The 23314-nt window shown below is 37.7% G+C and overlaps 1 protein-coding gene across 9 annotated transcripts in view; it reads right to left on the bottom strand.

The window, feature by feature from the left end:
* Positions 1–23314, bottom strand: part of patj (PATJ crumbs cell polarity complex component) — a 108489-nt gene that overhangs the window by 64014 nt on the left and 21161 nt on the right. For all 9 annotated transcript variants that reach the window (XM_065245254.2, XM_065245279.2, XM_065245294.2 and 6 more), the window contains 13 exons: positions 21592–21726; positions 19597–19773; positions 19122–19190; positions 18831–19034; positions 11302–11511; positions 8680–8787; positions 7505–7807; positions 5747–5819; positions 5562–5652; positions 4782–4862; positions 4619–4690; positions 4036–4213; positions 3334–3444 (listed from right to left, as the gene is read on the bottom strand). In XM_065245254.2, coding sequence (XP_065101326.1) covers positions 3334–3444; positions 4036–4213; positions 4619–4690; positions 4782–4862; positions 5562–5652; positions 5747–5819; positions 7505–7807; positions 8680–8787; positions 11302–11511; positions 18831–19034; positions 19122–19190; positions 19597–19773; positions 21592–21726 — 1812 coding nt within the window. The remainder of the gene's footprint in view (positions 1–3333; positions 3445–4035; positions 4214–4618; positions 4691–4781; positions 4863–5561; positions 5653–5746; positions 5820–7504; positions 7808–8679; positions 8788–11301; positions 11512–18830; positions 19035–19121; positions 19191–19596; positions 19774–21591; positions 21727–23314) is intronic.

The following is a 23314-nucleotide window of genomic DNA, read 5'->3' as shown; positions in this document are numbered from 1 at the left end:
GCATCCGGCGGCACGGGTTGAAAAATGTGAACTTTGGTGGATTTTCGCACAGTGTTAACCAGTGTTGGGGGTAACGCAGTACAAGTAACGTGCATTACGTAATAATATTACTTTTCTGAAGTAACGAGTAAAGTAACGCATTACTTTATAAATGTACACATTAATATTTCAGTTACGTTTTAAAAAAAGTAATGCAAGTTACTTTTCAGTTTAATTAATTCAATTTAAAAATAAAATAACGTACTGAATTAAATTTAACATATTATCGTAGAATTACGCACTCTGAAACGATGATGGCAGGCCTGAGTTTGACATTTTTGCGATCATAAAAAACACCTGCAAGTCCTGAAAGAGATCAAGCCTTAGCCAAGTAAGAAAAAGTAATGCAAAATTACTTAAAAGTAACGCAAGCATTACTTTCCATGAAAAGTAACTAAGTAACGCAATTAGTTACTTTTTTGGAGAGTAACTTAATATTGTAATCCATTACTTTTAAAAGTAACTTTCCCCAATACTGGTGTTAACTAATCAGGAGCTTGCTCTAGCAGTGACGTGATTACAGAAAGCGAGCGGAGGCCGAAAAACAAAACAATGGAGTACAATCATCATCGCTACACAAGACATCTTTTACAGGAGTTAAAAGGATCTTGTTTGAAAGAAAGTGAGTGAGGAGTGAGATCTGGTACGTTTAATCAATTTGAGCTATATAAGCCCCTCCCATAATGCGAATTTACGCATGAATGTCTCGAATGACTAGAACTTCACGTGCAACTTTCACACGCAAATGAAGCGAGTAAACTCAAAATGTTCAAGCGTCCAACTACGCGAAAAGTGCATTTTTGGCACTTTTTTCGCGTCTGGTGTGAACGCACAGTAAGGGACGGTTCACATTTTGCGGACACAAATACGTTATTTCGAATGTAGATGCGCGGCAAGCACTCTCAAATAACTCTTTTTTCCAGGTGCGTCGGCACCGCAGCCAGTCGAAAAAACGTCAACTTTTTAGAAATGCGCTTACGCATTTCCCCTCTGATTTAAGACGCGAAATGTGATCCGCCCCCAATACGTATAGAGACCATTCGGTTACCGTATTTTCCAGACTATAAGTCGCTTCGGAGTATAAGTGGAGACAAAAAAACATAAGTGGTATTGGACTACACGTCTCATACATAAAATTATTTTTTTCACAAAATCCAAGCCAAAGAACAGACATTTAATCTGGAAAGGCAAGTTATTCAACTAAACAATAGCACACAGAACAGCAGGCTGAATAGATGTCCGTACGTTAACGTAACATTAGCAGTTATTTACACGATACACAATAACATGCAGAACTTACCTGGAACGCTGAATAGGCTAAATTAACCAAACAAGCCAACGCGCATCAAGTTCGTAGGCTCGTCATTCCACATCACTGAATTCAATGAATTACATAAATACAGGAGCAGAATATAGTGGACTCTCGTGGCTGTAGACTGTAATGTTGTCTCTTGGTTCATATATGTCAAAATTAATTCATACTGATTTACAAGTCACGCCTGACTAGAAGTCGAAGGACCAGCCAAACTATGAAAAAAGTGTGACTTATAGTCAGGAAAATACGGTAATATCATCATCTCATTTTTGACGGTGGTGGTGTTTTGCATCTGAGCTCCTTGTTGGGAATAACTAAAATATATAGATGGTCCATATAATGTTTATATAGCTCTCCTTTGTCATGAATAGCCTGTGGTTACTGACCAATCAGCATTAACTCTTTCACCGCCAGCGGTTTTTTTAAAAAAAGTTGCCAGCCAGCGCCAGCGTTTTTCATGATTTTCACCAAAGTTTAATGCCTTCCAGAAAATGTTCTTCTTTAAATATATAAACATACAATATACCAAATGAAAGAACAGACCCTCTGCTTTTAAACAAAAAAAAAACGGTTTCATCCTACCTTCAGTGGTTCTTTTGTAATCAGCTTTTGAATATGGGTAGGTTTCTGCAAAAACACCATATTTTGAGCAAAAAGCAGAGATAATTCCATTTTTATGACGGACTTTTCATAGAGATCCCATTCAGAGCGATCTTTAAAACAGACACGGACATGCAGCCGCTTGCCATAGGGCAATACTTCCGGGTTTAAAAAGTTGCGGAAGGGCGCCACCTGGTGGATAATAGCTGTATTGCGAAAGACGGAAAATCTCGTCATTGGCGGGGAAGCGTTTTCTCTTAATTGACGAGATATCTCGTCAATGGCGGTGAAAGAGTTAAGAACCACATAAAACTGAGTTTTTTTACTTTGAATGAACCAACATCTCTAAATAAACCAACGCAAACAAGTCTAAGCAAAAGCACAAGGCATGATGGGAAATAATAACACAACTAAAGGATGTAACAGGCTCATTTACTGAAAAATAGGGTCATTTTATGTAAAAATATGAGATTGTTAACCATTGAATGTGTGCCTGAGACCTTTAACGCAAAACCATGAATGGAAGAGCGGCACGTCATTTACCAATGACGTCAAATGGTTCTCATGTACCAACCAAATTGAGTCATTGTTAAAGTAGAAATGAATGGGCCACATTTTTATAAATGAAAGCATTCATCCATGAATAAGAGGATGGGGGGGGGGTCATATCTCAGGTGCACAGTGGCAGGAGATGATCATGGGGTTTTAAATGGAGTGGCCAGCTTGGTTCCAAATCTGCCAAACTGTTTACCGTTGACTTTTAAGGAAGGACCCTAATGGAAATTAGGACAGATTTGGATGACTAGACAGCAACTCTATCAACCGTCTGTCACAAAGTTATTTTAATAATTCTTTGAGGAATGCTTTGACAATACTGTATGCAAAACATGCATGTCAAGTACACTGAAACTAATATGATAAATTAACAATATGTGACCATGTCTGTGAAATCCAGTCATAATCTAATCTCTAAATTATTGATTTCACATTAATTTCAATCGTTCACATGATCTTAATCGATCAATATAACGATTATATGTTCATACAATGTTCTTTACATTATATAGATGATTTTATGTAGTAAACAATAAATCACAAAAAGATGACTTAAGCTTGGTTTTCACATGCAGGACCAAATATTTTGTCTAAAATCTTGTACTAAATTTAGTTGCCAACCTTTCAGGGATTGCCTCATTTGTAAAAAAAAAAATAGATACTTTATTTTAAATTTCAGCTAAATTAAGGCATCTTAGAAGACAGCTCAATCGCGCTACCTACTTTTTATAACAGCCTACAAAAGCTGTCGAGTTAGATAACATGACTGGTTTGAGAATGTGTGTGCGTGCGTGTGTGTGTGTGTGTGTGTAGGGCCGGTTTACCCGTGGAGTGGAGGAGAGACTCTGTACAACGAAGACTACAGGACTGGAGGCCATTTTGATAGCCTGTACTGCCTCCTCATGGCTGGCATTCTGTAAGTCCACCCCGGACACCTACAGTATTCATTACAGACAGAAGACAATGGGACAGAAAAACAGGAGGACAGAGAAGAGAGGAAGAAAAAGAGTTCATTTAATGGGGACATGTTTTTACAAAAAATACTTTTATTGCACTTTTGGATTAGTCTCATAATCGAATTATGATATTAGGAGCATGATATTAGTTTGATTTCAATCTTTGACATAACCTTATTTGAGTTTTAATGCGGAGTGCATGATTTTTGAAAAACACTTTGGAAAAGGGAGTCGGGCCGACTTGCAAAACACACTTTTAGCCAATCAGCAGTAAGGGGCGTGTCTACTAACAGACATTGTTGCCTGGGTTGCGTATGTGTGGGGCGGCCGGCGGGTCTATCAAAAGAAGGTCCAGATGTTTGTTAAGGTGATTTCAAAAGTCAACATTGGCTTTCATAGATCATGCACCCCGCCTTTAAAGATATCAAGGTTATTTTTCACAGAATGATCTTTACATTATGTAGGATGATATTATGTAGAAAACAATAAATGACTTTAGCTGGGTTTAAACAAACCGAAAAGTCAATCAGCTAAATTGAGACCGAATGTTTGTGTGTGTGGCTCACACACCTCTAAGATCTTGTCTCCTGTTTTAAGGGCACCTGTGGCTCCAGCTGGGCTGTCGGGCAGCACCTGTTTGATGAAAATGCCCTTCAGTTCCTCTCCGTTCTTCAGTCTCTTTATAACAGTGCGTCCTCCCACTATGCTGATGCCCAGAGACTCCTGCGGTTTCAACCACACCTCCACTCTGCAAGAGAAACAGGATTAAATACACAAAAACCTGATACAGATGTGCAGTACGTTGAAAAGATCATTGTATCATTGTAAAATAATGATCATTGAAGCAGTAATGAGGTAAATGGTAGTAATATAAGAAAAAAATTGGTCTTTATCTGTCTGAGGACTTAGTTTGTAATATTAATGGTCAGTATATAAAAGATGTCTTTAATATTAATGGCCAATTCGCAGGGGAATCAGAATCTCAGCAAGGCCCTGATCACCGTCACCTCCCTGTCATCACATGTGCCTTCCCTTGCTTGCTGATATCACATTAACATAACATATGACCGTTGTATGGAAAAAAAAAAATATATAAGTGTATATATTTCCTTCACCATGCAAAATATATCAAAGAGTGTTTTAAAAGGTTCACCTGCGTGATGGACCCCAGTGACTGAAAACAGGTGTCTCTTCACCTTCTCCTTCCTCCCTCTCTGGAAGATCACTGTGGACATAAAATACAAGACTGTGTAAAACAAATGCTCTTTGATTATATTTATCGCAGATGCAGACAGACACATTAAGTTTATTGTTACCCATGGCCTCCTCTGATTGGTGGAACGCCGGCCCCCTGGTTTCTTCTCTTACTGTTTTTAGAGGAAGTCATCTGTGCAGACCTATGAAAGAGAGATGAAGCAAAGCTTTCAGTGCTATTTATTAACACACCTCAGAAACTTAAAAGACATCATAAAGTTGCTCTTAAATCAGAAACATTTACAGTGGATTCATGCAGAATGAGGTGAATTTTTATTTTGTAGATTTATGCTGTGCATAACTACAATAATTTAATAATTTAAGATTAGTCTAAATGTACAACATTATGTTTATATTTAATTAAAGATATTTATAATTTCTATACACTGAAACGTATACAGTAATGTACTGACAGCTGCAGTTCCAAAACTGTCCATGAGGTGGGGATAAAGTACTATTTACAAAAAAGTGCACGCCAGTGTTTAAAATTCAACAGACAGCCAAAAGAAACATTTTATATATGACTGTAAGGTGTGTATCTGTGTAATTGTGCTAAAGTAAGTATATAAACATAATATAAATAACATACAAATTATAGTCATGACTTTAAAAAGACTTTATTTTGTTGTTTTGCCCCATAATACTTAATTCTGTGTTAACTGGAACCTGTTGTACACAAACATGGACAAATACACTGCCTTATGTTCTACGAAAAATATTTATTGGTTCTTCCTAACCCCCATAATAGCTGGAAGAAATCTGAAAAAAAAAGACAAACCAAATCCCGGATTTTAGGAGGTTAATGTTAGAAGTGAATGTGTTCATGCTGAATGTAGACTTACTCTGTGTCTGTGTCGGTCAATGTGAGCTCTGATGTTCTGGACTCAGATTCAGCTTCACTGTCCGCTGCCTCCAGCCATGACACAGACTGACCTGAGAACAGTCAAAGGTGTAAATCTGTATTTAACAACCGTCCTGAACTGAAACAAAGCTGAAAGCTAATTTAAATATAAAGAGTGATACTTACTGAGAGGCATTTGATGGAGCTGAATGCGATCGATGCTTGCGAGAAGATCGTCGCCCACTTCTGTGAACTGTGGCTGGGATAACATAAAAGATTTAATAATACAATACAAAATATTTTTATTTTTTAAAATATATTTCCTTTTTAAATTTATTAAGTGATTCAAATGAGTCTTTTGTCTCCAAAAATATTGTTAATGGGGACATATTATTAAAATCGGACTTTTGTCCATGTTTATGTGCTTTCTACGGAAATTTCAATTTTTCTGTCCCTAGCCTTTAAAGAAACATTACACTTGAAAAACTCTTTAGGGTTACATTTTTTTATATATATTTTAAAATGAAACAATATGTTATATGAAAAATTACACCTTCTTGAGCCATTAATGTAGCAATATTTGATTTTTATTCATTAATTAGAAATCCAAGCACCACAGAAGTGCTCGTCCCCACAGTCATGTACAGAAGGGAAATGCTTTATTTTGAGATCAAAAACTGTGTTTTCTTCCATTTAAAATACAATAATGTGTCCATAACTATCAAATATATGATGTGAATTACATTAAAAGACAAAATGCTGAATTAATATTATAAAATATATAATGAAAGTAGTGATCCCCTGGAGTTGTGTCACTGGTGTTACCTTTTAACAAAAAAGCTCTTATTTTTTAATAAAAATCACACTGATGACATCACTTGACTTCCTTCTTTCAATTTACTAGAGATCTATGAAGAGACGCCCATATAAGTCTCTTTTCAGTTATCAGAAATCTTCTCATTTATCTCATGTTTTCATATGAAGCTTTTAGTTTAAGTCACTGGTATGACCTGATTAACTGTTTGGGAATGGCAAAAAACTAGAATACAAATGGATTAAACTACTTAATTTAGTGAGTATTCAATGATTGACAACATGTGGTTTGATACTTTGCAGCAGCAATTTTGTAAAATGCAGTTTTTATGAAAATTGTCACTGGTGTTACCTTATTTATGGGTAACACCAGTGACGGATGATTTGTTGTGTCACTGGTGTTACTGTGTTTTTTTCTTTCACATTTAATAAAACATGTGACATGAGGATCATTTTAAATTATTGAATTGTGCTACACTTAAGAATTAAGCTTTAAAGCTGGAAAAAAATAAAAAAATAATATTTCATAAACACCTTTAATATTGCTAAAGAATTAAGGTAACACCAGGACAAAAAACATGATGTATGCAGTCTTTAAGTACATGCCCACAAAAAATAAAAAATCATTAAGCTGTCATTTATGTGTACTCATAAAGTCAAAGAGTAATCTAATAATGTGGTCTAAGTTTAAATGTAAGAAAACTAAATCAATTTTAAGACATCTTGCCATACCAAAAGCGGACGTTTCTTACTTAGTAACTTAGCTTTGGTAAACCATTCTCTGCAAGCATGCAAAAAATAGGTCTTTAAAATGTGGCTCCCCTTGTGATGTCAGAAGGGGATAATACCACCCCCTTAATCAACACTATCCAACCACAGCACTGCCATTTAGTGCATGAATCAGCTCATTTGCATATAAAAAGACACACCCACAATGCCACATTTTTGCTCACACCTACAAAGTGGCAATTTTAACATGCTATAATAAATTATCTATATGATATTATGAGCTAAATCTTCACATACATACTCTGACTAGGGGACACCAAAGATTTATTTGACATCTTAAAGTGAAATGTCCCCCTTAAAACATCAGATATGACATCAGCCATTTAAAAACCTTAACATCACCTGTTGCTGTGTATCAGACTGAGAGCTGAACTCATAGGGATTGGATGTTGCGGGTTCATCCCAGGAGCGAGTCTTCACGCTGAGGTATGAGGGCAGACTCTCCTGTCGGACCTCGGAGCTCCCATGACCGTTCCTCATCTCCACCGTCTCCAGCTCATCCTCGTCTTCATCTACAGCCATCTCTCTTTCTAGGCCAGGCATGAGGTTGATGGTGGTAAGGGGGGAGGCATAGCGGGGCTCTGCATCCAGGATCAGCTCTGGCTCCTCATCCAGGTCATCAGATAAGATGTCGTTCCTAAAGACCTGTCCACAAACAAAAAGCTTGTGAAGAAATGTAATCCAACAAAAAGCTTTCATGTGGGGAAGTCATTTACGTATCGATTATAAGTAAACAATGATTTTCATTTGCCCATGGGCTACAAACTCCAGTGAGGACCCCGAAATCTATCAAATGAACAATGAACGGTAAACTGAGTCTCGGTTTTGTAGCGTATGCTATCCATAATCTTAAACAAGTCACTTTCTGAAATGTCTGATGTTTGGTACGTGTGTGTGTGTTGGGGCGGAGTTAAGACATCTCTTATTTCCTGTCTGTCTGTCCTCCGCCGCATACAAATCAGGTCTTTGTCCTCCCGCAACAGTGTGCCGGGTGTGTCCTCATCTAACTCTCACACGCTTACAGATGATAAGAGCTGAAAGTGCACTTTTCACCGCGCCGCTCCAACAAGCCAAGTCAGCACCTTTCCCTTGCGCGCCCCCACCAACCCTCGCGGAGAGCAGAACCAATTTGCCATGAAAAATGCGTCGAGTCTAAAATCTTAATGGCGCAATTAGTCTCGTTTTCAGTAGATTTACGGCAGCACTTGACTCGGCCGCCTCAATTACATCTTTGCTAAAATTCAAGGATAATACGCTACATCTCAAAGGGCCATGGAGGGGGTCATGCATCACTTCCAATAAGGCCTTCTTGACGACTCGCACATTTGTTCCTCTTTTACTTCAACTCTTTCCCTTTGTTAATCGCGGACGAAGTTTGCTTGTTTGGAGCTTTGCTGTTTAAACTACATGCAAACTTTCAGCTCATGAATATTAATGAGGTGATATACCAACGAGCCAGTAGTATGTATGAAGTGCATTTAAATATGTATAGTTATGTAAGAAATGAATTTGAATACCTCTGGCATAGTTAGGTGAGGGTGGCTGATGGCCTGCTTTGCCATTGGCTGTTCATCAGCGCTCTCTACAGGCCAGGAGGACTGCTGCACACTGCTGCTCTCATCTGGCTATAAACAAAAACCACAAACCAAAAAATGAAGGAAAGTAAATAAATAAACATGCAATAATCAAATGTGCCCCCCCTCCTTTATCTATGAATGGGTTTCAGCTCAGAAGAGTGAACGTGCATGAACAAAATTATTTAAAAAATGATAGATTCATCTTCCTCATCTAAAGTTCCAATGCATTATTTTATTTATTTTGTAGCTACATTGTGCTTTTCTACTTTTATTAGGTGGATTATGAATTGATGTTATGGATTCAAGTTATGAATAAACTATGTGATTAGACGTTATGAACAGATGTTATAAATAAACTTTATAATTAAATTATGAATAAAAGTTATGGGTTTAAGTTATGAATAAGCGTAATGAATCGATTTTATGAATTAATGTATGAATTGATATATGGGTTTAGGTTATGAAAAAAACAAAATAGGTAGATATTATGAACAGATGTTATGAATAAACATTAATAGATGTTTTGAATAAATGTCATCAACAGATGTTACAAATAAAAGTTATGAATACATGTTAAGCATTGATGTTATGAATTGATGTTATGGGTTTAAGTTATGAATAAACGTCATGAATCAATCTTATTAATAAATGTTATGAATGATATATGGGTTTAGGCTATGAAAAAAAAGTAGATATTATGAACAGATGTTATGAATAAATGTCATCAACAGATGTTACAAACACAAGTTATGAACACATCATGAATTGATGTTATGGGTTTAAGCTATGAATAAACATTATAAGTAGATATTATGAACAGATGTTATGAATAAATATTAATAGATGTTATGAATAAATGTCTTCAACATATGTAACAAATACAAGTTATGAATACAATATGAATTGATGTTATGGGTTTAAGTTATGAAAAAATGTTATGAATAAACTTTATAATTAGATGTTATGAACAAAAGTTATCAATAAATGTTACAAATAAAAGTTATGAGCACATGTTATTAACTGATTTTATAGGCTTATTTTATGCATAAACGTTATTAATCGAATTTAAGAACAGATGTTATGAATAAATGTCATCCACAGATGTTACAAATACAAGTTATGAACACGTTATGAGTTTAAGTTATAAATAAACATAATTAGTAGATATTATGAACAGATGTTATGAATAAACATTATTATATGTTATGAATAAATATCATCCACAGATGTTAGAAATACAAGTTATGAACACAATATGAATTGATGTTATGGATTTAAGTTATGAATAAAGTTATTAGTAGATATTATAAACAGATGTTATGAATAAACGTCATCAACACATGTTACAAATAAAAGTTATGAACACATTATGAATTGATGTTATGGATTTAAGTTATGAATAAACGTTATAAGTAGATATTATGAACAGATGTTATGAATAAACATTAATAGATGTTATGAATAAATGTCATCAACAGATTTTACAAATACAAGTTATGAATACAATATGATTTGATGTTATGGGTTTTAGTTATGAAAAGATGTTATGAACAAAAGTTATCAATAAATGTTACGAATAAAAGTTATGAGCACATGTTATTAACTGATGTTATGGGTTTAAGTTATGAAAAGATGTTATGAACAAAAGTTATCAATAAATGTTACGAATAAAAGTTATGAGCACATGTTATTAACTGATGTTATGGGTTTATGTTATGCATAAACGTTATGAATCGATTTCAAGAACAGATGTTATGAATAAATGTCATTACCAGATGTTACAAATACAAGTTATGAACACGTTATGAATGGATGCTATGGGTTAAAGTTATAAATAAACATAATTAGTAGATATTATGAAGAGATGTCCTGAATAAATGTCATCACCAGATCTTACAAATACAAGTTATGAACAAAAGTTATGAATTGATGTTATGGATTTAAGTTATAAAAACATAATTAGTAGATATTATGAAGAGATGTCCTAAATAAATGTCATCACCAGATGTTACAAATACAAGTTATGAACACGTTATGAAATGAAGTTATGGGTTAAAGTTATGAATAAACGTTATGAATAGGTATTATGAACAGATGTTATGAATAAACATTATTAGATGTTATGAATAAATATAATCCACAGATTTCACAAATACAAGTTATGAACAAATGTTATGAATTGATGTTACGGTTTAAGTTATGAATAAACATAATTAGTAGATATTATAAACAGATGTTATGAATAAACATTATGAAATGTTTTAAATAAATGTCATCAAGAGATGTTAAAAATTAAATGTTATGAATACGTTATGAATTGATGCTATGGGTTTAAGTTATGAATAAATGTAACAAATAGATATTATGAAAAGATGTTATGAATAAATGTCATCAACAGAAAAGTTTTAAACATGTTATGAACTCAGTTAAATGATAAGCATTATTATAATGTTATGAATAAATGTCATTAACAGATGTTATGAATAAAAGTTACGAATACGTTATGGGTTGAAGATATGAATAACTGTATTCATAACATGCTTTTATAGCATGTATGCTTACCACCAGTGGTTTCCTGATTCCAAGTTTGACCTTCCCAGGTGGAGCAGATTTGAGGACCTCGACGGCCTGGGATAGAGAGTATGTGTCCAGATGAACATCATTGACAAACACCAGCTGGTCTCCTGGGAGGAGCCCGCCATGATTGTCTGCCACCCCTCCGGGCACCAGAGAACGAATGACGATCACAGAGCGAGCAACATCAAGAGGGTCCTGCAGAGGGCAATGCAGACCATTGCAAACACACAAACACAGACCAAAAAAAAAAACATTAGACCAAAGTAAACTGTGTCTGTGAGTGAACCTCGATTTTGATAAGAGCATTTAAAAAATCATCTTTCTATTTGTGTGCTCTACCAGTTCCTATAGCTCTAGTAGAGTAGAGTGTTGGCAACCAAAGGCCGTGGGTTTTATTCCCAGGAATACACATACTTTTAAACGTACAGATTAAATGCACGGTAAGTCACTTCGGATGCATCTGCCAAATGAATAAATGTAAATCTTGGCAATATTAAAATGTTAAACTGAATAAAAATCAATTGTGAGTGACGCCTTTTATGTAGCCTCTATAGTGTTTGAAACACTTTGGAGTCAAGACGGCTTACTTGGTTTTGGAACAGAGCTACACTTGCAAAGAATCCAACAAACTTGCCGTAAGGCCAAATGAGGCCGACTTTCCCGCTCGAAGTGTCACCATATCAATCAAGTCTCCGGGGAACAATGTCATAAAACTGCAATTTAACTTGATTTGATATCTTCAACAATATATTTGATGACCCATATGGACAGCTTTTATGCTGCGATCGACAATATAAAAGTGATTAACAAGTAGTTATTCGAGACTAAAAACTGAAGCAGAAGTACGGCCATTAGTAAGCTCATCTATCTAACCGTGAACATTTACGACCATCCACACCCAAAGAGCGGCCGAACGGACAATGCTTGCGTTCGCGCTTTTGAGACACTTGAGTCTTCTAGTGTCATGAGCGAAAAGTAGATAAGATTAAAGATAATTGTGAGGGTTTGACGTTTTGCAGACGTGGCTGCGGGCGAAGTTTGGATGAAACTTTAAAGTTGAAGTCACGTATCAAAACGTTTCTGTAGACAATAGACACAGAACTGCCAAAATAATCTTCTTGGACATTGAATTTAAAGGATAGGTTTGCCCAGATTTCACCGTCTGTTAAATAAAACTTTAGGCTTTATGAGAGTCAGCAGAGGAGACCCCGAGCGTAACAGTTAGGGGACTAGGAATCCTCATCCACACGTACCACAAAAGCAGGCCCGGTAGTACATGCCCCCCGATTACCCAGTGAACCAGCGCTGCACAGTAAGCAGACAAGACGAGAAAAGCAATTTTAAAGCGAAAGGAACCAATGACTGCTAGAATGGAAAAGACGGAGAAAAAAGACAGGAAAAAGTCGAAGAGAGGATTTGAAGTTCCACTCCAGCTGGCTCTTTAGTAGCACACAGGCTGCATTGTCCGGCTGCCGGTTTCCAGCCAAGCGTGATTTGCTTTCCAAGCTCCTCTATCATCCCACATGACCAGTGATGTCAGCTGGGTTGCTTTTATAAGAAATAAAACAACAATGAGAGCAGGCCATCGGGCCAGCACAGGGGGCTCCTAAGGCCACCATACGTCAGCTTGGTCAGAACAAAGGCATCGATCGATATGGATGTTCGGATGAGGGACCGAGGCCTACTTCAGATCTCATTCATGTTTCCACCTGAGTGCAGATATGATTTAGGTGGCGTATAATACATGGCTCATTGGGGGTGCAGCTGTCTTCCACGTTACAGGTGTGAGGAAAAACTCAAAATGAAAAAAATACAATCCCAGAAGCCCCTGGATGCTGCGAATTACCAATGATAACGTGATAAACGTTTAAGATGACAAACCTTAATATTAAGTTTATACGTAACAGAAATAACTAGATAAAAGTAAATCACAGCTAAAATAGCAGGTCGAAATCAGCTTAGTTCAATGCAAACAGTCCGCAAGTTTTGTTCTGTGACCTTATTTTTTCCTTTTTTTACAGTAAAAGGCATTGTGTAAATCTAAAGACCGTATAATCACTATATATATGTACTTCCTATTGTAGCAACTGTACAACCTTTCTTTGTTTTGTTCAACTGTTCACGTGATACATAAAAATGATGTCATACCTGGTAAAACATCTTCAAGTGTGAATGCAAAAAAAAAGTTCGAAAGTGAAGCGAAAGATATTTACTAAATATATTTATTTACATTATATTAGTGCTGGGCATAGATTAATCTCATACAAAATAAAAGTAATTTTTTGCATAATATATGAGTTTGTGCTGTGTGTAAATATAATGTATAATGCACACACATTTAAGAAATGTTTTATTTTTTTATTTGTATATATAATATACAATATATAAAAATATAAGTGTTTATATAAATATAAATTGTTAAATACATAAAGGAATGTTTGTGTATTTATATATGCATAATAATTACACACAGCACAAACTCATATATTATGCAAAAAATTACTTTCATTTTGTATGACATTAATCTAGATTAATCTATGCCCAGCACTACTTTATATATTTATTTTAGGGCTGTCAAATGTAAATAAAAGTTTGTGTTTGCACAATTTATGTGTGTGTTGTGAGTAATTATTATTATTATTATTATTATTATTATTACTACTACTACTACTACTATTATTATTATTATTATTTATACAGTATATAAACACATACATATGTATAATTTTTTATAAATAAATTAGTTTTATTTATATATAATATTGATATGATATATAAATAACTACACACAGTACACATACATGTGCAACCACAAACTTTTATTGTATGCGATTAATCGCGATTAATCGTTTCACAGCCCTAATTTATTTACTAAATAAAACTTTCAGATTTATCAAAAGGTTTTCGAAGTGAAGGAACTAGTGTTGGGCGATATGCCCTATTTTGAAATCGTCCCATCGTCAGCCTGTGAGATCGCAAAAACATGATTGTATCGGGGGAGGGGGGGGTAGTTTACTCATTTATTTATTTATTTGTTCATTTTTTACTCATTAATGATGAAGTCACTTGATTGATGGACAAAAAAAGATGCAAGTGCAACACTGTCATGACCATAACCTGCTTAAAACTGATGTCATTAAACCAAGCGTGGAAAAGCCCAGGCGCTCTAAAATTTCCTGCGAACCAGGGAGCGGGAACAACACACTCGCTGGTTTTAACCCCGCTGCGCGCTAACAATACCTCTAGTGCAAGGAAATGTCGAGCCGTGTGTATTACAAGCTCATGTGCGAGGAAGGAGTCCAATTACAGAAGGAGTCCAAGGCGAGCGCATTAAGTCAATATTGTGAAACTATGATGATAATAATAATAACCAATCGCCAACTATTGTCATGAAAGCCTGCTATTGGCAATATGTCTGACCGTTGTCGATACATGATACTATCGTCTATCGGCACAACCCTAGAAGGAACCAGACATGGTTGTAAGAATTCAAATACTTCATGTAGCATTCTGCGGAAACTGGATACGATCAAAATGATAGTAAATAATTTCAGGTCAAACTTTGTTTTAAAGTTTCCTGTGATGTACATAAGCCAAACCCTAACCCATAAAGCGTCAGTCCCAACTGGATAAACAGCCAAACGGTCCACTAGCTGTCGAACAGGCATGAACACTGATGGCTCAAACTGCATTTCCCGTATTCTTGTTGGGTTCACTTGAGGTAGTGCGACGTGGTTGTCCAGCGTCTCCTCTAAGCTTCGAGCGTTCCCTTGGCTGGCCCTGCTCGTCCAAAGGCTTGAAATTCTTCAGCGTGGTGTCAGGTGGACAGTAAATCTGCCGTTTTGCAGGAATCATCTGCTATGCTCCTGCGCTCTGCCTCTCTTTCAATCTTGCTGAACAGAATACCTCAAACTCCAGGATGTCTGCGTCTTGCTTTTGCTAGGTTTCCTTTTCTTTTTCTGTAGTGTCATGAGCAAATAGCTTGTTGTTTAATTAATAAAAAAACATTAATTTACGCGTGGAGCTATTTAGGCCAAGTCGATTTGGTAGCTGCTGGAATAAAATAGCCCTTGGTCAGTTTCAAAAGCTTGGGGCTACAGAATAAATAAACAACAATAAATAAATAATAGCCCAGCGAGATGATTTATGACTCTCCTTTAAAAAATTCACTGGATGAGACTAAATGCTGTATCGATGCGCAGGTTAGGCGATCCGAATCAAAATTATTCAACAAAAAATAAACGCATTCTCTCTGATTTCGTCTCCATAGGCCATGAATTATTTGGATCATACATTCTCCATGGACGTAATACATTTGCTTTGCGCCCAGATGGTTTACTGTCTGGAAAGTAAACATTTTTGCATCTCTTTACAAATGTGTAAAAAAAGAACATGACGCATCTCAGTTTTTTGAACGTTCGATGTTATAATTGCATCACACTGGTTTATCATTCTTGTAAAGGGAGACGTTTTTCTTGCGAGACTGTTATGGGTCGACAGCCCATACCTAAACGTAGGGTTATGTTAAGCTCCACTTAAGGTAATGCACTTCCTTCCCAGGGGATAGTTAACATCCACCCTAAAACCCGCAGTGGGAGCGCTGCTCAATCATATTAGAGCTTAGGCTGATACCGCAACAAGACTTTATACAAGCAAGAACTTACAGTACTTCCCAATCCAGATTAAAAATTTTGGTTACAACCATTAGTTTGGCTACAAGAAGACCTACACTAGGTTAAGTTACAATCCTGACCTGTACTACCAGCGGGGGGTCGTTGGTTGGACTGCCCAATTACTCAAAAGTTGGCATTTCACGCTTCTCACTTTGACAGGCTCTCCGTGTCACAGAAATAAAAACAAGCCTTGCGTCCAATTGATTTCAGCGTTACAATTATTATGTCACTCCCGCAGTTTAAGAGAGAAAAATTCCCTTGTTTCCAGCTGTCAATGTAACCGTGAACAGTCATAAATCTAGATGCAGTTACAGTGTCTCGACGTGTCGGTAAGGACTTGGGGGCAACTCCAGCCGTTGAGGGAGAGAAGGCGGCGGGCGGCAGAAAGGGGAAGATAAAGCTCGGATTGAAGGTTCTAGACGGCTGCGAGCATGTCTGAGGGTCTTGAGGTTTTCTTATCAGCTCAGGACTCTTACTGTAGATGCAACAGCAAAATCGATTTCCACCCGTTGCAGACTGGAGAGGCCTGCCTGCCGCGGGACACAGGAAAGAAAAAGTCAAGAAGTCGAGAGATTCTCCTCTATTAAAAGACCGCAGACTTCCGTTCCCGAAACATTTATGAACATTTTAACACTTCTGTAAGACTCTGAAAGTGTCTACCCAACCCCCCCAGAATCAATTCCCACCCATCGAGCACCAGGCCCTCGGGTTGAAAAGCGTCGGTTTGGTGTAGATAAGCAAACAGAGGGGACTAGGTGGAGGGGGCTCAGCTGGTGCGAAGTGAGTTCGACCAGCGAGATGCTGCACGGGTCAATATGGCTTCCAATAAACCCCAGGGTGCACCAACCCATCCAAGAAGATTTGCAAAGTCAGCTGTAATGCTTCATGCTTCCCATGACAATGATCCATGATACAAGATTCTGCAAGAATCATCCTGGCCAGGGAAAAGATCATAGGCGTGTCGAATTTTGGGGAGCATAATTCATTTGTACTCTTTCACAAGCCAAAACAAATTGAACAGAATCCTTAATAATAACAATAGAACAGAAGCCATATGAAAACAAAGGACTTCAATGCAATTTCTTAACACAGCACAGCTCCCATGGACCCTGTCCCAAGTTCCTCCATCTTCAAACCTTCATTCATCACCTAGAAGGCAAAGGATCACTGCTCAAGTTACAGCTATTAAGTGGCGATGTAATTCTGTCCATGTCGCCACAGACTCCATCACTCACGGCAGCTTTTTTACAACAAAGGAAGCATGTCATACTATTAAAATGTGTTCGGTTTCGTCGGTGGTCATTTATTTGGGTCTTGATGAACTCGTAAGGTTCGAATTGCGTGCTTGTCCTCTGCCAATACTCTTCCACGCATGAAACCAATTGGAATTCCGGATAATATAAAACATGAGGCGTCCCGCAGGAGCGCCGTAGCGTGGGTCCGCGGGAGAGGCTCTGCATTATAAGTGGCTTCATTACTCGATCACTTCTGATTCGGGATCAACGTGCAGTTATGTACTAACCCTGATTAGAAGGCTAATGAAGGAAGGAGGAAAGCGGCTTTCCGCACTAAGTGAGCAGAGCAAAGGGTTCGAAGGCTGGCACGGGGCCAGACAAACAGCACAGGCCCCTGTCTGAGAGGTTTCGCTGCCGCCTTTTGTTCGGTGGCCAATGACTTGTGACATCAACTCACGTTTCCTGTGATCAGACTTCGGGAAAGTCAAGGGGGATTAATTGGGTCTTTTCAAAGGGATATATTTGTGAATAGCGTAGTATGCCTGGCTTTTTTTAAAGTAAATATGGCTCAATGACCCCCTTGAACACTTTAAGCCCTGGGATTTGTCAATTTGAGTATTTATTATTGTGCTCGCAATGTCTGTGAATAGGGAATAAGTACGTTTTTTGACATTAAGCAAGCCATGTGTTTAATATACAGACTTTTTGTAGGTCATTTTAGCCTTGGGTGAATCATTCTGTTTTTTTTTCCTTTAAATGTAACATTCACATATATGTGATAAGTATCTTTCACTGAATGACATATAGCACTCGAAAAAAAATAACTTAAATGTTGCATGCTGTCTTGCAAGCCTTTGTATTTCTTTAAACAATAGTTGTCAAAGTGAATTCAGGACTTGATTTGGACAGTTTTTGTCACCTCAGTTAATTTCAAAAAGTACCAATTTACCTGAATTCACCTCCACTTTTTTTGAAAATATGCTAATTTTCCAGCTCCCCTAGAGTTAAAAATTTGATTTTTACCGTTTTGGAATCCATTCAACCGTTACCATTTTTAGCATAGCTTAGCATAATCCATTAAATCTGATTAGACCATTAGCATCGCGAAATAGTTTCGATATTTTTTCTATTTAAAACTCTTCTGTAGTTACATTGTGTACGAAGACCGACAGAAAATTAAAAGTTGCGATTTCTAGGAGGATATGGCTAGGAACTATACTCTCATTCTGGCGTAATAATCAAGCACTTTGCTGCCATACCATAGCTGCAGCAGGCGCAATGATATTAGACAGCGCCCGTAAATAGTCCCTTTGTTAACTTTTAATAGCAGTGGACTATTTTCAGGCACTGCGTAATATCATTAATAAAATATCGAAACTCTTTGGTCATTTATGAGCGTGATGCTAATAGTCTAATCAGATTCAATGGATTATGCTAAGCTATGCTAAAAGTGGTTCCGCCGGAGATCAGCTGAATGGATTCCAAAACAGTAAAAATCAAATGTGGTGCTCTAGGGGAGCTGGAAAATGAGCCTATTTTCATAAAAAGGGGAAGTGTCCCTTTAAATGCAGAAAGTAACTATCCAGAAATGATAAAAAAAGATAACCTGATAGTCAAGTACGCTGAAGCCGAGACCCCTTTCGCCCTTCTCCAGTTCTAGCAGCTGCACCTCTGGAGACCAGAGAGCCAGATCTTCTTCATCATCATCTTCTTCATCCTTTACCTCGGTCTCATCTCTCCTCAGGCCACTTGGCTCAAAAGAATCTTCTTTATTGTCAAAGTCTCGCTGCATTGCCGATGCCTGACGGGCCTATAAGGTAAATCACAGATCATGGAGGGTACAGTAAAACTGTAGTATCTCTACTTTCAATTTAAAAGCTTAATACTGTCAACAAACCTTAAACTGCTCTCTTAAACTGTCCCGTAGACTTGTATCTTTAGCCAGCATGGAGAGGTTATTCTCAATCTGTAAAATCATTGAAGATGAGGATTTTATTAAACTATTTTAAAGGATTTAGTTATGATGTTTCTTAAGTTGAAGGCAGACAACAAAAAGTAAAAAGGGAAGGGGGAGAGATGAACTAATTTCGTCTGCATGAGCATCAAGTATCATAATGATATCCTTTGCATACGTATTTATTTCTCTGTGAGTGGGCGTCATACTTCTTTTGGGACATTTTGTCTTTACTTAATAAATATTGTATAGAAGAGGACAGGAAGATACAGGGTAAAAAGAGGGCTACGGGATCGCTAAGGACCTCGAGTTGGGAATCGAACTCGGGTCGCTGAAAGTGCGTCTGTACCATCGGCACTGCCCACTACACCATCTGCTCTGATACATCGTACCATTTTTGCAGGTAGGTGGGCTTTACCTGTTCCTGGACACTGGATGAGGGGCTGGTGGAGCGCCACTCCTCTGATTCTGGCTGGTATTCACTGCCTTCTTCGGCGAGGCGTCTGCAGCAGACCAAGGTAAACGGAGGAGGAACCTCTCTAAGGAATGCAACAGCTTCACGTCTGGACTTCCCATACAACTGCACACCATTCACCTACACATAAAAACACATTTTATTTAGAAAGATACATTAAACTCATAATGAAATTGAAATGTAAAACATTTTTTGGAATATTGTGGTATTTTTACACTTTTTTTTTTAAAAAATACTTATTTGTGAACTTCATTATTAAAAAAAAAAAAATGATGTGCCCTCATAACCTTTCAATTAAAAATTCTAAACTCCTCCCCTCCTCGAAACTCTCTCTCTTTACTTCTGGTAAAGATTGAAGCAAATAGCAACTTGACCCAACTTTCAACGATCCAATTCTCAATGGATGAATTCAAGTCCCGTATTCTCGAAAATACGTCATGGCGGGGAAAATAAGCCAAAATCGCTACTTTCGTTTCATTGTTACTTAAAAAAAAAACATTTTTAAAACAATAAAACAATCTGGCTTTATATACACATTAAGGTTAACATCCTATGGTGTACTTAATAAGCCTCTTTCCTGTCGCTGAGACATGGAGTTGACTATCTTTGTGGCATTTGCTGGTCCTCTTTGATTGGCATTTAATGGAGCGGGCAAGCCTGGAGCTGCTATGGTGAGCGGGGGCCGCACTGTGCCATCTGTCCAAACCAGGGGGAGGCCATGGCCTCTACACATCCTTTCCCTTACTAACACACACACACCGTCATTTCACCACCAGGCCTCTATGAAGCTTCTAAGCGTCTCGACTAAGAAGATTAAGTAGGAATGTGATAAAATTTTCAACCCTTACATGAAAGCATTCTTTTGAGGTCACTGCAAATGCATGCATGGCCTCAGGATGGAGCCTTGGGGTACAACACGCCTAGCTATAACCTGCGAACCTCCCCTGCCTTTACCATCCGGGCTGCTGCCAACAGCAACAGTTTGAGGGCACAGCGGCCCTCGGCCACTACACCAGGTGGAAGGGGGAAGAGTAGATGGAAGGGGGCAGGAAGCAAAGCCAGTGGGGGAGGTTAGGGCAGGGGACAGTCACGCAGATGGCCTCGGTCAGACTCAGGGGCCCTCCTGCCAGAGCATCCACGCGACTGCATCGGTAATACCGGGCCTTCCTGGAGACCCGGGGCTGGCAGGCTGCAAAGGTCAGTCTTATTAAAGCAACCGAGAAGAGGCTCTCCAATGCCAGCCAAAAGAAAACACTGGGAGCCCATCTACCCATAATGCCAAATACGAGGGTGTCCGTGCTAGCAAAGAAGCGGGTAAATGCACTTAAAGTTAATGCACTGGGTGGCTTGCAGAGGTTGGGCTGGGGCACGGTTCAGGTGGGCTCAGGCGCAGAACGCAAGTGTGATCGTAAATCGCGCAGTTCAAAAAGAGAGACGTCAATTGCGCGACCACTCACCTTTATCTACCTTCTAAATGTCTGAGCTGCACATGGCAGTGAACAACTAAGCAATATGAGACGGCTGTGTCATCACGCACCAAACGACACTATGATGGGTTTCAGTGTTAAGAGAGTGCTTTACTTCCCGTTTTCTTCAAAACAACCGCATCGCGTCGGAGCCGATGGTGTAGTGGTCGCTGCTCCGACACATGGTGGGGAGTTCGAATCCCGGCTCGAGGTCCTTTGCCAATCCCATACCCCTCTCTTCACCCTATACTTTCCTGTCGTCTCCTTAATTACTATCTATCCAATAAAGGCAAAAATGGCCTCAAAAAATAAAAATAATAATAATCGCATCGTAATGACAAAAGTGTGCCCGGATTGGTTAAAGCACAGTGTGAGTGCATGCTTTGGGGGAGTAGGGAGGGGGGACAATCACGCTCTGGCACGATTCGGTTGGGGTAGGTATGACCCGAGTGTCCCCTTAGAATGCGTTTACCTCCAGAAGTTCATCCTCTGGTCGAAGCAGCCCATGTTTCGCTACCGGACCCTCAGGAGCCACTGTGGAGATGTAGTGGTGCCCATCAAAAGAGTCCAGTTCAACGCCCAAGCGCATTGTGTGTATTGGTAGAAGCTGGAGAGACATTATTTCAAGGTAAGGCTGAGACAATGACACTTTGTGGTAGAAAAGTTCACATTTTTATTTCAATATTTTTATTTATTTCAGTGGTTCTCAAACTTTTTTGGCGTGCGGCCCCCCTTGTGTACAGTGCATTACTTCGTGGCCCCCCAAAGAAAATGTATGACATGAAACATTCTAAAACTTAAATTTGAATTAAACAAAATACATTAAATTATACAATGTAGTGCTGTTAGTTAGTAGTCTTATTTTTCTGAGGTTTCATTACACAGAAATTATGAAAAATGTATGTATTTTATAAAATGTCATAAAACTGGGGCCCCCCTGGCAACATCTTGCGGGCCACCAGTTTGAGAACCACTAATTTATTTTACATTAGACCAACAGCAGATACTAAAGTGTATTAATCTTACGAACCCCCAACATTGTGTTTGCTACTGACAATAATTGTTTTTGGCTTTAGTTTAAAACTAAAGTTATTAAAATCCATAAAGCTGTAATGCAGGGGTGTCATACTTAAAGGAACAGTATGTAAGAAATTTATATCAATTAATCATAAAATGACCCTGATATGTCACTAGACATTAAGAAATAATTTTCATTTCAAATACTTATATCACTGACAACAGTGGTCTGGCCAGGATATTGTCATTTAAAAAGTGGAGTTGCAGCCCTCAACTGATGTTTATGTTGTCATTTTGTGTATTGGCCACCAGTTGGGTGATTGCAATACCAGTTTTGGCCACAATCCTACATATTGTTCCTTTAAGGCCCGTGGACCAAATCCGTCGCGCCCCCTTAATTTGTATGGCCTGTGACAGCTTACAAACTATTTTATTGTTATTATAGGTATTATTTTTGCAGGGTTTTTACTGCATTAACATTATTTTAGCGGCTGCCAAAACAATTTTTCTGTACCTGCAAAAGTATTTTTTTTAATAATTTAATGTGATTTATGAGTGATAATTTATTTTAAATATACAATTTATATAATTTTTTTAATGTATCACTTATTTATTTTATTATTAAAATTATTTGTACAATAGTTGCACACTTGAATACATTTTGTCATTATTTGTCCTGGGTATTAATTATTATGAAAAAGTATAGTAATTAAGAGGTAAATATGCAATGTAATAAAAGACAGTCCTCCTAGAAAAACGAGTTTTTTTGTGATTGTTGCGGGCAAAAATCCTTGATCTTGCAGCACGTTTTCTTAAAAAATGCGATGGAATATGCGAGATATTTATGTAATTTTATACGATAAAATTGCTGGATGTTGCCAAAATCTGTTGCAGCTTTTCATTGATGTTTAAGTCACGTAATTATGTCACTTCCTAACGTTTCCATGACAACAGGGGGCATGGCTGTGCTTGTGTGAAGCAAATGCAAAATTTTTCATCTTTTTGCTACAAAAAAGCGGGGATTATGAAATCATGCAAGCAGAAATCTGCAATTTATGCTGCAAAAGTGCGGCGTTTTTAATAATGTGGCCATCACATAAATATGCGGACTTTGGCTGATTATGCATTAAATCATACGACCGCATAATCACGTTTTTCTGAAGGGACTGAAAAGAGAT

The sequence above is a fragment of the Paramisgurnus dabryanus genome, chromosome 24, assembly GCF_030506205.2.
Source record: "Paramisgurnus dabryanus chromosome 24, PD_genome_1.1, whole genome shotgun sequence".
In the NCBI taxonomy this organism is placed as follows: domain Eukaryota; kingdom Metazoa; phylum Chordata; class Actinopteri; order Cypriniformes; family Cobitidae; genus Paramisgurnus; species Paramisgurnus dabryanus.
The sequence above is the reverse complement of the archived record's forward strand: the minus strand, read 5'-3'. Positions and strand labels throughout refer to the sequence as shown.